This window comes from Sphaerodactylus townsendi, linkage group LG05, assembly GCF_021028975.2.
Source record: "Sphaerodactylus townsendi isolate TG3544 linkage group LG05, MPM_Stown_v2.3, whole genome shotgun sequence".
NCBI classification, from domain to species: Eukaryota; Metazoa; Chordata; class Lepidosauria; order Squamata; family Sphaerodactylidae; genus Sphaerodactylus; species Sphaerodactylus townsendi.
In genome coordinates this window covers 31,646,230-31,661,084 of record NC_059429.1, presented here as the reverse complement: position 1 = coordinate 31,661,084, position 14,855 = coordinate 31,646,230, and the positions used below count along the sequence as shown (strand labels likewise).

At 40.5% G+C, this 14,855-nt stretch overlaps 1 protein-coding gene across 1 annotated transcript in view; it reads left to right on the top strand.

The window, feature by feature from the left end:
* Positions 1-14,855, top strand: part of KCNT2 (potassium sodium-activated channel subfamily T member 2) — a 252,026-nt gene that overhangs the window by 194,378 nt on the left and 42,793 nt on the right. The window contains exons 18-21 of the mRNA XM_048498157.1: positions 2,283-2,499; positions 3,443-3,548; positions 4,265-4,437; positions 8,357-8,428. Of these exons, the coding sequence (XP_048354114.1) occupies positions 2,283-2,499; positions 3,443-3,548; positions 4,265-4,437; positions 8,357-8,428 (568 nt within the window). The remainder of the gene's footprint in view (positions 1-2,282; positions 2,500-3,442; positions 3,549-4,264; positions 4,438-8,356; positions 8,429-14,855) is intronic.

The following is a 14,855-nucleotide window of genomic DNA, read 5'->3' as shown; positions in this document are numbered from 1 at the left end:
TGTGCTATAGCAACCATTCTTCTCCTGAATTGCCTTGACCACACAGAAAAATCTAGTTGTAAATGATTTCTGTACTCAATGATAGTGAAACAGCCAACTTTTTGTGGGTGCAGCAACAGTGATGTGATCTTCTTCTCAAACTCTGCTGTCTGTGCCCCCACACTCTGAAGTAACGTGGACAGCGAACGGAGACAGGACTTTTTTTAGTGCTGTCATCTTACCTTTAGAACCCCCTCCCCTTTGAGGTTCATTTGGAGACTATTTTAGGTATGCCAGGTCATTTTTTGTTACTCAGGCTTGCTGTTAGTAGTTGTCTTTATTGATAATTTAAGAAAAAAACAAATTATTGATTGGATTTAAAAAATGTTTTACTACTATGATTAGTTTTTATTATTTTTGGTATAAGCTTGTTTTGTTTTGTTGTTTTAAACCACTTTGAGCAGGCCCTGAGAGGCAGCATACACATTGTCTGAATAAATCTATAATAGCAAGTAGTAAGGAAAAAGTAGTTGTCCAATTACATCTGTCTGAGATCAGTAGGCTGTGATTTGGGATGAATTTTCATCCTTGCTGTTAGTACCCGAAACTCATTGTTTCAATTGAATTTGTTCCTTGTTCAAACTGAAGCAGTAATTCTTTATTTATATGCCATTGCACTTTCTTACCATAAATTTTGCCTCCGTTATTTAGGCATCAAAACTTCATTACATGTACCATTTTATACAAATAACTAAATTAATTATAAAAACTGTACAATATGTTCTTAAAATACAAGAAAAATTGCTAAATCACTCATGGCAACTTAAATTGTTGTCAAAACTATAAACTAACTAGTGGGGCCTGACCACACGTTGCTGTGGCAATTGTCCTTCTCATCACAGTCCACAGCACACACAGATGTCCATGCAGGTCCAATGAACCCAAGCATAGCCTTTTGGGGTGGTCAAATGGAATCCCTCTTTCCCTTTTCAATTCACATTGTTACATGGTAGTGTCTTGTTTTTTTAGTATAAGGTAACCCTTTCCATTCCACAGAGGGACTGTCCAGAGTGTGAATCCCGCTGTCCATAAGGCTGGTTGACATGCACAGTCCTGGCTTGGGTAAGGCAGAACTGGAGCAAGCAGGCTATCCCAGTCAGGCAGCAGAGGCAGGGTGGTGAGGCGCTCAGATTGAGGCCAGCTCCCAATTTGCCATGTTGGCAGGGGCTGATGGGAATTGTAGTCCATAAAATCTGGAGTGCCAAAGGTTCGCCACTACTGTTCTAAAGGCATACCAACTCCTCAGGCCACAGACATGCTGCACAAACATTCTAAGGGTGACAGTTAAACACAACCAGCTTCATAGCCTGGTGTGCCAGGAAAAAGACATTTTACCTGGCTCAGGTATTGAAGTTCATCAATGTGAATATCCAAAAACCTGCCCACATTGGAAAGGCATGTTGAGTGAAAATTTGAAAGCAATCCGTCCACTGGTTTCGGAGTTACAGCACGACTTACAAACAGACGGTTTGCTTTTATATATATATATATATATATATATACACATACATACATACATACATACATACATACATACATACATACACACACACACACACACACACACACACACACACACACACACACACACACACACACACACACACACACACACATATATATATATATATATATATATATATATATATATATATATATATATATATAAAAAATGAAATGGAAGAGGAATGTTTGCTCATTCCTAGATATAATGAAATTTAAGAAAAAGTAGGGAAGGAACCATTCTTTTCCCATTGCTGACACTCTTTGGGCAAATGATGAAAACCTTCTTAATGTCCAACCTCTGTTAAATACAATACTTAAAATATTTATCTCACTTTGTGGCTGTTACATGTAATGCACAGGTCCACATTTCACAGAATGCTGGCCAACATAATTCTCCCTTTGCCCTTCTGATTTCTTGTAAGGTGAGTGTGAGTAGATAGGAGATGCTTTAAAACATAGCTTGAAGCATAAGCTGGTGGGGAAAGGAATAGCCCCTCCCCCCCAACTCATAGTCACTGTATAAGATTCAGTAGGAGACCTGATTCTGCACATAGATGTACCTCAGCCACATTTAGGTTCCGTCCACACAGCATATTTATAATGATTGCAACTCGTTATAAACATGCTGTGTGGAATGAGCCTAAGTATGTCCATTCATGACTGAATTAAACATGTTGGCATTATGTTTCATTTTCAACTACTACTTTTTTTGGACTCTTCTCTGTATTTTCCCTCAGGTACTGTGGCTATAGACTTGCAAGATACAGGGTGCAGATCTTCCAGTGGGGCTACCCTGACACTTCCTTCAGAACCTGGAAAAGGAGTCCGAAGGCCTAGCATAGCACCTGTATTGGAGGTTGCTGATTCTTCAGCACTTCAAACCTGTGACCTCTTAAGTGACCAATCAGAAGATGAAACAACTCCCTCAGATGAAGAAGTTTCTAATGGACTAGAGTATGTTCATATCACATTACTAAGGTTATGTGTTTAAAGAAACAGGAAATTGGGGAAGAAAAATTACTTATCCTATGATGGAGAATATTAAGACTTTCATCTGACCCAGTTGTCAACTTTCCTCAGGATATATGCAAGAGTTCTAGGAAAGTCAATAAACAGAACATTAAAAATTATATGTCATAGGCCCCTTCTGCACATGTAGAATAAATCACTTTCAATCCACTTTCAATGCACTTTACAGCAAAATCCACTTGCAAACAATTGTGAAAGTGGATTGAAAGTGCATTATTCTGCATGTGCAGAAGGGGCCTTATCATAGTTATACTATGTATATATAGTCTAAAATTAAAAGAGGATTGGGGAGGGAAAGCTCAGGGTCAAATGGCATGACCATTCATTTGTACAATGTGGCTGGGAAGAAGGAAGACACATGTTCTAGTAGACTCACTGGGATCTACTGGCCTCCAATACAACAATCGCTTCTACTCCTGTGAACATGATAAGCTTTAGAAGAATAAGCCTCATTTCTGAGGAGACAAGTTGTTGCAAGATTAATCTGAAAGGGCACAACATTTGTTCCAAAAGGATTGAGGCAAGGTGTCAAGTTGCAAGCTAGGGTAGGCAAACTGGAATGATCCATGTAAAGAATGCAAATTCATATAGATGTCAGATACTGAGTATTTGTGTTAGATAGATCTGAAGGGGAAAGAGATAGATGGAAGAGCTAGAGGGATAGGAAATATACACGAAGAGAGTAAGCGCAACAGGGCCAGGACGAGAGAGGCTTTAATGTCCAACCTGGCAGCAATCTTATGCCAAGTGAAGTGGATTGTAAAACCATGAAATATATCTACAGGTAAAAGGGGTCCACAGGGTATGAAAATACATTTGTGGTTGTGGCTGACAATGTTAATAAGAATGGATTCTTCTCTGTTTTTAGATACCTGAAAGGCTATCCCCCTTACTCCCCGTATATAGGAAGCTCTCCCACTTTTTGCCATTTGCTTCATGAAAAAGTGCAGTTTTGCTGCCTAAGGTTAGATAAGGTAAACTCAGTTTTATTCCATACAGATGAATGCAAAACTTGTGTGATACAGATATTTATTTATTTATTGTACATTCACAATGCTTAATCATGGTTATGTACATAGGAGTGTTTGTGGCTTTGGCTCTATATCAAGTAGGGAGATGGTTTAATTATATATTTGTGGCAGCAAATTCAACCACTACTATGGAATTTTCCTCCAAATCAAGACAAGACTTTGAAACTACAGTACTCCACTTTGATTAATGGATTCTGTTGGATCTCAGGGTTTTTATGCATCTTGAAGAATCTCATTCACATGAAATGAAAGTTCTGTCCTGATTAAATACATTATTATTTATCATACTTTATTCTGCCATTCCGTCCATCTTGGTTTCCATGGTATTACCGCTTACAAAACAGTAAAAAGCTCAAGTCATATTATTAAGGTCACAAAATATATAATGCTTTACAATCACAAATTTAAAGAAGATTTATTATATCAATTAATTTATCATGCATATGTACATGCACACATACTCTAGAATGGAACAATAAAAAATTAAGGAGTCTTCCAAGACACACACATACACACAATTTGATAACATCTGACATGGGAAAGAATTTCAATGTTTGTGCATTTTCATTTATAAAGCAACATTTTGCAGAGCACATAAACCTTAATTTGAAAGACTGGGAATAAAACGCATTGTTTCTGTCTTCATTTTCTGTTTTTAGGGGTGCCAGCATAATTCTTATGAAGATGCCAAAGCCTATGGATTCAAAAACAAAATTATTATTGTGGCTGCAGAGACTGCTGGGAACGGCCTCTACAATTTTATAGTTCCTCTCAGGGCTTATTACAGACCAAAAAAAGAGCTCAATCCAATAGTCTTATTACTGGATAATCCGTAAGCAGATTTTTTTTTTAAAAAAAAAACCTGGTTATTTTATGACACAAAAGGACATATTATGATATTTTATGACACAAAAGGACATATTATGATATGAAATTCTATGGATGCTTTTTCTGGGAATCAGCCCCTTTGAATAAAATGGGACGTAGCTCTGAGTGAATTGCTTAGGATTGAATTTTACCAAATGACTAAATTGAAAACATTTTGACGTCAAGCCTCCAAAGAAGGGGACTCACAACATTTATTTTAAAATACAATTCAGCAGCCTTAAAAACCTAACTGCTAGCATGACACATTTTTGGCGAGCTCCATAAAGCATATGTTACTGCTGGGTATTATAAGACATTACATTTCATCTTAAACTGTTCTTCCCCATACGTTATATATGCCTAGGCAGCCTAGTGTTTCAACTTTTTTCCTTTTCTCAAATAAAATTAAAACAACAAACATAATTAAACTGATAATCTAAACAGTATGCACTTGAATTTGGGTGGAGTTGCTTCATACTTTGTTCCAAACATTTAATATCCAGCTGTTCTCCTGAAGGGGGACCCAAAAATAAATGAACAATTTAAATAGTTTAAGTTAGGGTTCCAAACTTGGTGTCCATCTGTGCCATAATGCCTGCCAACCAAGGACATAGGTAAGGGGGGGTTCCCGGGTTCAACACCCATTACATGTCTGAAGCTCCGCCCCATTTGTGTTTTTTAAAAACTTTTTAGTGTTTTTTCAGTTTTTGGCCTGCAGGGGCACAGTTTTTAGGCTAGTAGCACCAAACTTTCAGGGATTTGTTGGGAGAGTCTCCTTCTGATACAGCCAGGTTTGGTGAGGTTTAGTTCAGGGGGTCTAAAGTTATGGACTCCCAAAGGGGGTGCCCCATTCTCCATTGTTTCCAATGGGAGCTAATAGGAGATGGGGGCTACACCTCTGAGGGTCCATAACATTGGACCACCTGAACCAATCTTCACTAAGCCAAGATGGTATCATCAGAATAGTCTCCTTCTGATACCACCCATGTTTAGTGAAGTTTGGTTCAGGGGGTCCAAAGTTATGGACTCCCAAAAGGGGTGACCCCATCCCCCATTGTTTCCAATGGGAGCTAATAGGAGATGGGGCTACACTTTTGAGGGTCCATAACTTTGGACCCTCTGAACCAAACTTCACCAAACCTGGGTGGTATCATCAGAAGGGTCACCTAAAGATACCCTGAAATTTTGGTCCTGCTAGCTCAACAATTGCACCCCTGCTAGCTTAACAATTGCACCCCCCAAATTTCCCCAGATTGTCCTTTTAAATCCACCCCCTTCGGCATGGCTTTAAAGGGAGAATCTGAGATCCCCAGCTTAAACATTGAAAGTGATGCTCTTTCAGGGTGTGGAATAATCCACCCCAAAACAGGAGAATCTGGGCTCTCTAGGTTAAACACTATTGAAAGTGATGCTGTTTGGGAGTGGATTCCAGCATCATAGCGGCTGCCCATCCCCCCCCCCAAAACTCAGATTTTGCACCAGACTCCATTTTCCCTAGCTACGCTTTCCCTGGAGGGAGGGCAGAAGGGACTGCCGGCTGCCGGCTGGAAGCCCAGCCCAGGGTGGGTGGGGCAGGGGAGTCTGCTGCTTTTATAAGCACTGAGACTGGGGCGGGGCTTGGGAGGCATGGCCATGCCCCCAGGGGTGGGGGTGTGTGGCCCCACCCCCCTAATCCAGCCCATAAAAAATCTATACCTACATCACTTCTGTCAACACCTTTCCTGGTGTCCGTCAATTGTTTTTAGAAAGCAGGCAGGGCCAGGTATGGCTTTTTGCCCAGCAAGGATTCTTATTGGCTGTGGAGATTTTAAGAAATACCTTCAGCAACAGTTACCATCACAGCACAAGGCTCTTTATTGCATTACTGTGTGTGCTCATGTTAGAAGGCATCTTACTGAACAAATATTCTGTCTGAAATGTTGAAGAGTTACTACTGGAATTATGTATAACCTCACTTCCTCATGTTTTGTGATTGGCTCTGCTTCCTGCAGCAGCCATTTTGTGGCTGTGCCCACCTGTGTCAAAATTTACAAGTGCCCACAGGTTTGAAAAGGTTATGGACCTCTGATTTAGGTGAACAAATGCAGGTTTTAAAAAGAGGAGAAAACGTGATTAGTTAGGAGATGGAAATGTCCTTCCTGTGAAAAAAGTAGTTTTTATTCCTGTGATAGACAACACTTTCTTCTGGCAGATAAAAGTCCCTTAAACAGTATTTTAAAAGTTTGGCTTTCAGCACTGAAGTTATCCACTACAGGACAGCAGCCTTAGTGTTAATAAGGTTCCTACCTTTATGAGCCATAACCTGGGACTGCCAGCCTTCACTAGCAACAGATTTTATACCTATGGGGAATTTTTGGGTAAAAAAAACCCCTTTCATAGTCTTGCTGAATAAAAAACATGTTGTGTAAACTGTCTCTAAAATACCCTTTGCGCTTCATCCTTGCAAATTCCAGATTGCACTGGAATTTGGAACAATAGTGCCCTCTAGTGCATGTACTGCATTTTTTATTGAGGCTCATGTTTTCTGTATCATAAAGTTTGTGAAGTATCACTTTCCCAATATTCTCTGAAGTAAATTACATCATATTGATTATTTCTCTGCCATTTTGACACCATACCAAAGGGTCCTTAAAATGCTGCCTGTCATGATTGGGGCCCATGGCAATGTAGAATTTTCATATTATTTTTACTGTTTGAATACCTTGGTGCTGAGGGTTTCCACTACCTGCTCTGAAATGTACAGACCACTGACCAACACTGATATAACTATGCTTATGCCTCTTTAATTTCTACCAGGTTTGAGTGCAATAAATTCTGGCTGTGGTGGTCTGTGAAGGCTATGTGCAAATTATCACTAAAAGTGGAACTGAAGTAACAAACACAATGTGTGGCTCACTCTAAGTTACTTAACAATGAAACACAAACAAAAACAGAATTCTCAGCAATTATTGCTCGATAAATGATTCCTTATGTTATCTTAAAGTTGTATTATTTAATTTTATTAAACTTACTATCCCGCCCTTTCCCAGGGCTAATTCACATAATTAAACAAACAATTATGATTAAATTTAAATTTAGCAATAACACACATTAAAAGACTAAACATCAATTTATATCAATGATGGTGACTGAAATTTAAATCATTGCTAAGGTACCCATGAAGGGCCCTAATACAGATTAAAAATTATTGCAGTCCCCACCTCATTTAATATAATTTATAACAGTTGGTGGGGAGAAGGGGGGACAAATCGGGAGGCTAGCAAGTTAGAAAGGGAACCCTTGCTGCCTCAATTTCAGTCTTACAGGACCTGTGGATGTGATTAGTTAATTCTGTTTCTAAGTTGGTTTAAAATGGTATTTAAAATATTAAGTACTCTTTATACTATTAATTATTTTGATATGATGACCTTGTAATCCTCTTCCTTGCAATTGTTTGTGGTATCCTTCATGTAAGCAGCTACACCTGTGTGGGGGGTGGTTTGTCCACAATACCATCCCACATATCTGGAGATATGATGTGAAGGTATAGTCATAATGTGCACCATATCAGCGCATTTTTGGTGGGATGCCAAATTTGAAATCAACCCATCAAGGAAAAAAGGTTTTACAAGGTGACCTGTTCTATCACTAAACTGACACCAAGGAGCTGTTTTGTTTATGACAGAACTGATTTTTTTTTTGTTTTACACATATCTAATGCTTTTTGGCTTGAGTAAACCTAGAACTTTCAATGATTATAACTTAATAAGTGGTTCCTCCTATTGGCATGAGAATCAATGCTAAATCAGTTTGAATTAATTAACCTGGATAACCATGGCTTCTGTGTAATAGAAGTGTAATAGTTGTGATGTTGTCTTTCACTTTGCAACCCACATGCTGCCCAGGCCAGATATGCATTTTTTGGATGCAATCTGTTGGTTTCCAATGGTTTACTACATGGTGGGCTCTATTGACAAGTAGGTAAAATAATCCTTGGAACACTAAATATTGTAGCATTTTGTGATGTGTGGTGCTGTGTAATTGCATGCATTTATGTGATGTTAATATTTAAGCAGTATCTCTGCATGCATGGTGGTTCTTCAGATTTTGGACAAAAGCCTGAACTAGAACAGGAAGATATGGTCCCAGTATCACCCTTAATGCTGACGGGGCAACCAAAAGCGGTGCTGTTCCCACAGGCCTCCCAACTGGATTGGGCTCTTAGTCAAGTTTAAGGAAGCTCTCCAACTAGACTAGGCTGAATCATAGGCAGAACAGTCTTCCATGTTCTCTGTGAGCCTTTCCCCTTGACCAAGTAACAGTAGGAAGAGCTGGAGATCATGCTTGCTAAACCAAAGTTTTTAGTCCCATGGGCTGGAGGAAAGAGCTCACAAAACAGAACTTTTCCTAAACTTTTTGGTCACTGTGTTTCAGGAACATCCCTGAACTTCCTTAAATAAACTCAAATGTTATACCACTTCTCTGCTTCTGAAGTCTGTAGCTTCCCTGACCAGTGCCCTGAAAGCATAATGCAGGGATTGCAGAATTCCCTAGAGCAGTGGTTCTCAACCTTCCTAATGCCACGACCCTTTAATACAATTCCTCAGGTTGTAGTGACCCCCAACCCTAACATTTATCCATTTTACAGATGGAGAACACTGATGCAGAGAGTCTTAGGTGACCCCTGTGAAAGGGTTGTTCAACCCCCAAAGGGGTCATACACCCCATGTTGAGAACCACTGCCCTAGAGCCTTTAAAATTAGCTTTTGCATAGTTCCTACTAGCTTCCTGTAGCTGAACAAAAAGCAGGGGGGGAGGGGGGAATTATTTTTAGTTTTTGTAGTATTTAGCTGTTTGATGAAGCACTCCCCTAAATGAACACATTCATTTTATCCTGAACATTTGAGACACAAAAATTTGGCTTGGCTAAAACTCTTCTACCTGAGCAATTTCTTTTTTGTGACTGATTCATTGCTTGTGATCTTGACGGTGAAACATTATAGATTAGTATGTCAAAGAAATAGAACCTAAAATTTTGCATACACATTCAGGTGCAATATAATCAGGATCAGTTTTAAGCAGCCCTTATTATAGGACAAAATGAGTAGGCAGCAATCTGGGGAGCTTGCCTGGGTATCTCAGGAGCCAAGGAATAACCTTACCTATCATCCTAGTGCACTTTAAAAACTTTCTCTTATGTAAGTAAATTTTATTATTCTCTCTGTTGGAAAATAGTAAGATGCTGTTCCATAGAATAAGTTTAGAAAAGGCAAAAAAAAAGCCTACCATCCCCAGATTTAAAGGCCAATCAGCAGTTCAGTGAGGACATAGAATATTCTCTAACATTCCCTTCCAAATTATGTGCTGCCCTTCCACATGCAACAGTGCTGTCATCATGATAGATATTTTAATTCTATATATTACATTAATGTGAGTTAAATTCGGGTTGATATAAATATGGTCTTTATTTATGAACAGTTTTTTTTTTTTAGTTTTCCCCTCTATCCCTTTTGGCTTTCTCTTTCCCTCCAAGCAAACTGGGAAAAAAACAGTGTTCCTCTGTGTCTTTACAGTTTGTCAAATGCACTGAGACTTTTTATTTAAATGTCAATTGATGCTAGCCCTGTCCTATTTTCCTGGGTAAAATTCTGCCAATGCACTTCCCCTCTTCTGACTGGCTTCTTAACTAACATATGTGCACTCATGAATAAGACCCACCGATGTGAATAGCATTATGACAGGTTTGTCATCTTAACTGTTTTGGCAGATTGCGTTGTCCAGGCCTTCTCCAGATGGCACTTTGATGAGTTTATAATATATGCTCTATTAAAATCTGGTTTAACTCAAAGAAGCTCTTAAAAGCAAATCCAGTTCTAAAAGGAAATTTATCAGCAAAGCAGTTCCATTCTATATTACTAAAGGTGCAGTCGTGTATAGCCTGCAGGTAGGCTGTTCAGTGTGCTATAGGACTCCCAGCAGAGACAACTCCTCCCTTGCCTGGCTGCTGCCATTCTTCCACTCTGTTACCAGGCATATGTCCCCTCAGCCAAACCATTTCTTCCAAGGTAGACAGTCTCGTGCTTCCTCTAGAAACAGCCACGTTCTTGCATGTTTACTCTTAGAAAAAGCAAGAATAGAGCCAGGCACAACAGCAAGAATGAACTAGAGAACACTTGTAGGTAGGGTTTCCAGATTTTCCTTGGCCACCAGTGGGAGATGGGGTGGTGGTGATGGTAGGTATACCAGATCCAGTTTGGGAAACTCCTGGAGATTTAGGGATGGAGCCTGGGAAGGACTGAGCTCAATGGAGTATAGTGTCATAGAGTTCCCCTCCAAAGCATCCATTTTCTCCAGGGGAAGTGATCTCTGTAGTTTGGAGATGAGTTGCAATTCTGGTGGATCCCTAGGTCCCATCTGGAGGCAGGCATCCCTACTTTTAGAGGAGTTGTAGAAGTTACATACCCTTGCTGCATGTGAGGGTCTTGCAGAATCACGCCCCCAAAACATTATATTTGATATCCTCTATGTAATAAAACAGGGAAAAACGAACAACATACTGTGATTATTCACCACTTCTTTCAAATTCCACTCAGGCAGATTTATGCACTGAGCCACCTTTCCACACAGCTGGATGTTGTGCCATTCACAGTGCTATGCCCCCAGCTTTTCTGAATGGGAGGCCTGTGCACTCTGTAATATCCAGGCTCCTAGCACATAAGCTATATGCATTCCTGGTTAGAGTACCCTGTATGCATTGCCCCAGGCTTCTAGATCTCTCTGCAGCCCAAACTTGTGTGCTTGACATTCAAGCTAATAATGAGATATCACATTGAAACTAGTGCTCTCTCTCTCTCTCTCTCTCTCTCTCTCTCTTTGCGTGTGTGTGTTTGTGTGTGTGTGTGTGTGTGTGTAATGTTTTATTTTATTACATTTATACCCTGCCCAATTCCCTACCAAAGCTGCTCAAGGCGGCTTATGGGTATAGGTTAAAATTTAGTACAACATCAAAACCATCATAAATAAAACACTGATGTTGTATATGTTGTATATATAATTTCTTTTTATTCTTTTGATGTTGTATATACAATTTTGAAACAATTCTATATTCTTAAAAATGTAACAATCAATTCTTTTAGATGGCTGCCAATAAATAAATAAATGCCAAGCCTAGTAACAGTCTCTCTGCTTTCTGTTATTTGTTTATTAAGGGAAGAGGAAGGGAATGACCAACGAAGGGCCATCAGGAAGGGAAGAAAGGACTGATTCCTTATTGGCCTGCCTCCCATGAAAAATGGAACAGGCACCATAAGGAAAGTTTCTCATAAGACTAATAGTTTAATTTTTCAAAAGAATCATCTAGATTTCACTGCAGAGCAGATGGAAGCTCCATGCTGGAACTGTGTGTCTGTGCTCAAATGTGCCACTACAGCAGCAGTGGTGTAGGAGGTTAAGAGCTCGTGTATCTAATCTGGACGAACCAGGTTTGATTCCCAGCTCTGCCACCTGAGCTGTGGAGGCTTATCTGGGGAATTCAGATTAGCCTGTGCACTCCCACACATGCCAGCTGCGTGACCTTGGGCTAGTCACAGCTTCTCGGAGCTCTCTTGGCCCCACCTACCTCACAGGGTGTTTGTTGTGAGGGGGGAAGGGCAAGGAGATTGTAACCCCCTTTGAGTCTCCTGCAGGAGAGAAAGGGGAGATATAAATCCAAACTCTTCTTCTTCTTCTTCTTCTTCTTCTACATCTGTATGGTCTGCTCAATAGCAACCCCTTCTAAAGTCCCATATCTAGAACTGTGATGATTCAAACAGATAATTGTTTGAAGTGGGCAGCTGGAATGGAAAAAAGTACAGAGATCTAAACCTCGTCATCATTGCAAGAAAGTGATCCTAAATACATAAAATAGGAACTAAAGGCGCTCAGTTACACTGAGTTCCATGGAACATACTTCTAAGTAAACATGCTTAAGATCACACTGTCTGGAAGGAACAAAAAACATTGTGATATTCTTTGCCTCCTTTTGTTCTCCTATGATTTGTTCTTCACAAAAAAATTTTTACAGGACATCATTGAGGTTGCACTTAATCAAAATAGCAGACAATTTTTTTCATAATAGCTGCCAAGTTCCAAGTATATATAGTACAAAGTGGGATCATCATAATGGCTGGAGGATGTGTAGGAGAGGTAGTCCCTGTCTCAGTAATTAGGTTCTGTGACTATAAAACAGTGAACATAATAACCCAATCAAGTCATTACAATGTAGATAAATACCACATTTATAATGTAATATGCTTTGAAGATGTACTGTGCTAGCAAACTTTGACAAAGAAAGAAAATGGGCCACGAGTGGGAGTAGGATTGGTTGTGAGTGTGACATCTGTCTTGGACTTTACTGTAGTTTTATGCTGGAGATGTAAATGCAGTGAAAATTAACTGAAAGATCTTAGCTGGGGGAGAGATTCAAAGAACATTGAACAACTGTAACAATTAAACAGTGGCTGATTATGCATGGTGAGGTTCCTGTGACTTTAAAGAAAATTGGTAGGGTGTCTTTGTTTCGGGGGATGTTCGGTATTATTACCCACCGCCCTGTTTGCAGCAGGCAGGCATCACCCATCACCTGGCTTTTTCCTTGTGTCTGGGAGCGTGGCAATGTTTTTGTGGGTTCTCTATTGCACATGTATGCTTTAATTTTTTAAAATAAGATTTAATTTTTATCTTTAATCTTATCAGTTGATTGATATATCAATCTACTGATAAGATTAAAGATAAAAATTAAAGCTTATATTAAAAATTAAAGCACACATGTGCGATATATCAATCTATTGATAGGTCGATATATCAACATTAAAAAGGCGAACTATTAAAGATTAGGCTTGAATGCAGCATCTGTACACTTTGCCCGAATGTTGATTGTCTTTTGTGGTGGGAAGTGGGGGGGGGGGGAGGGGAGTAATGGCGGCATTCAAACTGCAAAACTGCAAAACAGCAACGTGAACTGCTGTTTGCTATGCTCCCTAAGTTCACAATCGTCCATCTTCTGATGTGCCATTAAGCATCAAGATGGATGAGCTTTTTCTGTTGTGGTCTGGAATCACTGATTGCTGGTGTATAAAACTACAAGGCTGGAAATATCCCAGTTTGTTGATTAAATGCAGGGGCAAATCGGGGGTTTGGACCGATCCACTAGTCTTATTACTTTTACATTTTTTAAGTATTAGTATTGATTTATCCATCTGTTGGCATAGTTATTTCAGCCCCTTAATTATTTACATGACAGATCATTATATTTACCCCATTGAGACTGAGGCTGCCTGCTTTCCATCTTGGTTGGGCCCTAACCCCATCTTGGGCCCTGCCTACCCCCTACCCCTTTTGGCCTTTAGATCGGGCGCCTGTTTTTAACAACTTCTGTTGTTTTAATTGGTATTTATTTCTAGTAACTGCTGCTTAGGTTTTTATTGGGTTTAAGTTATATTTTTGTATTGATTTGCTGTCTTAGAGAACAACTATATTGTGAGCCGCCTCGAGCCCTTCGGGGGTGAGGCGGTCTATAAATCCAACAAATAAATAAAATAAAATAAATAAATGTATTGATTGCTGCTGTTAGCCACACAGTTTCCACTGGCAGCAGCCTATGCAGAGAATCAACCATCTTCACTATGTTCTACTTTCATTCAACTGGGAGTGTGAAACTCCTGCATTCACCTAAAATTTAATAGTTTAACCACCAAGTTCTAGGTGAATAGGTAAATGCTAGAGCATCACCCAACATGATGACATTCCTTCCAGGTCATCCCAGAAGTTGCATCACCACATCAGGGAATTCAAATGTATTCACCATTTTGTTCACCATTTTGCTCCTGTTGTCTAGCTGAGCAGTGGTGAGCAGCACTTGATGGGGTGAGAGATCTCCTGCCACACATGGGAATGTGGTAACCCTAACAATCTCTATGGCCGTTTCCGCACGGCCACCATGCGCCCCCACGCCGCCAAGAGTTCTGCCGGCGTGGGGGCGCAAGCCCGTTCGCACGCAAGCGTGCGAGCAGGCCAAGCAGAGGCCCCCGCAGGAGAGGCGGCTGCTCGCGACGTCGGAGTCGCTTTCTTTCGCTTCTCACATGCTTCGCCTGCTGGCTTGAGCCCGCCATCGCTGCCCTCCGACCCCTGTAGGTCGGAGGACAGTGGGCGGGGCTTCCACGGCCAGCAGGCAACGACGGAGACATCGTGAGGGGCGGAGAAGGAGACAGCGTTTTCCCGGCGGCGCTGGTTCGCGACCGCTGCCGGGAAGACGCTTCCCCCCCAACAACAACCCTTTAAAGAGTTGTTGTTTAGGGCGGCCTGACACCGCCCTGGGGGGGGAGCGCAGTCAGGTCGGCGCTGCTGCAACTGCTCCTGTGCGAACGG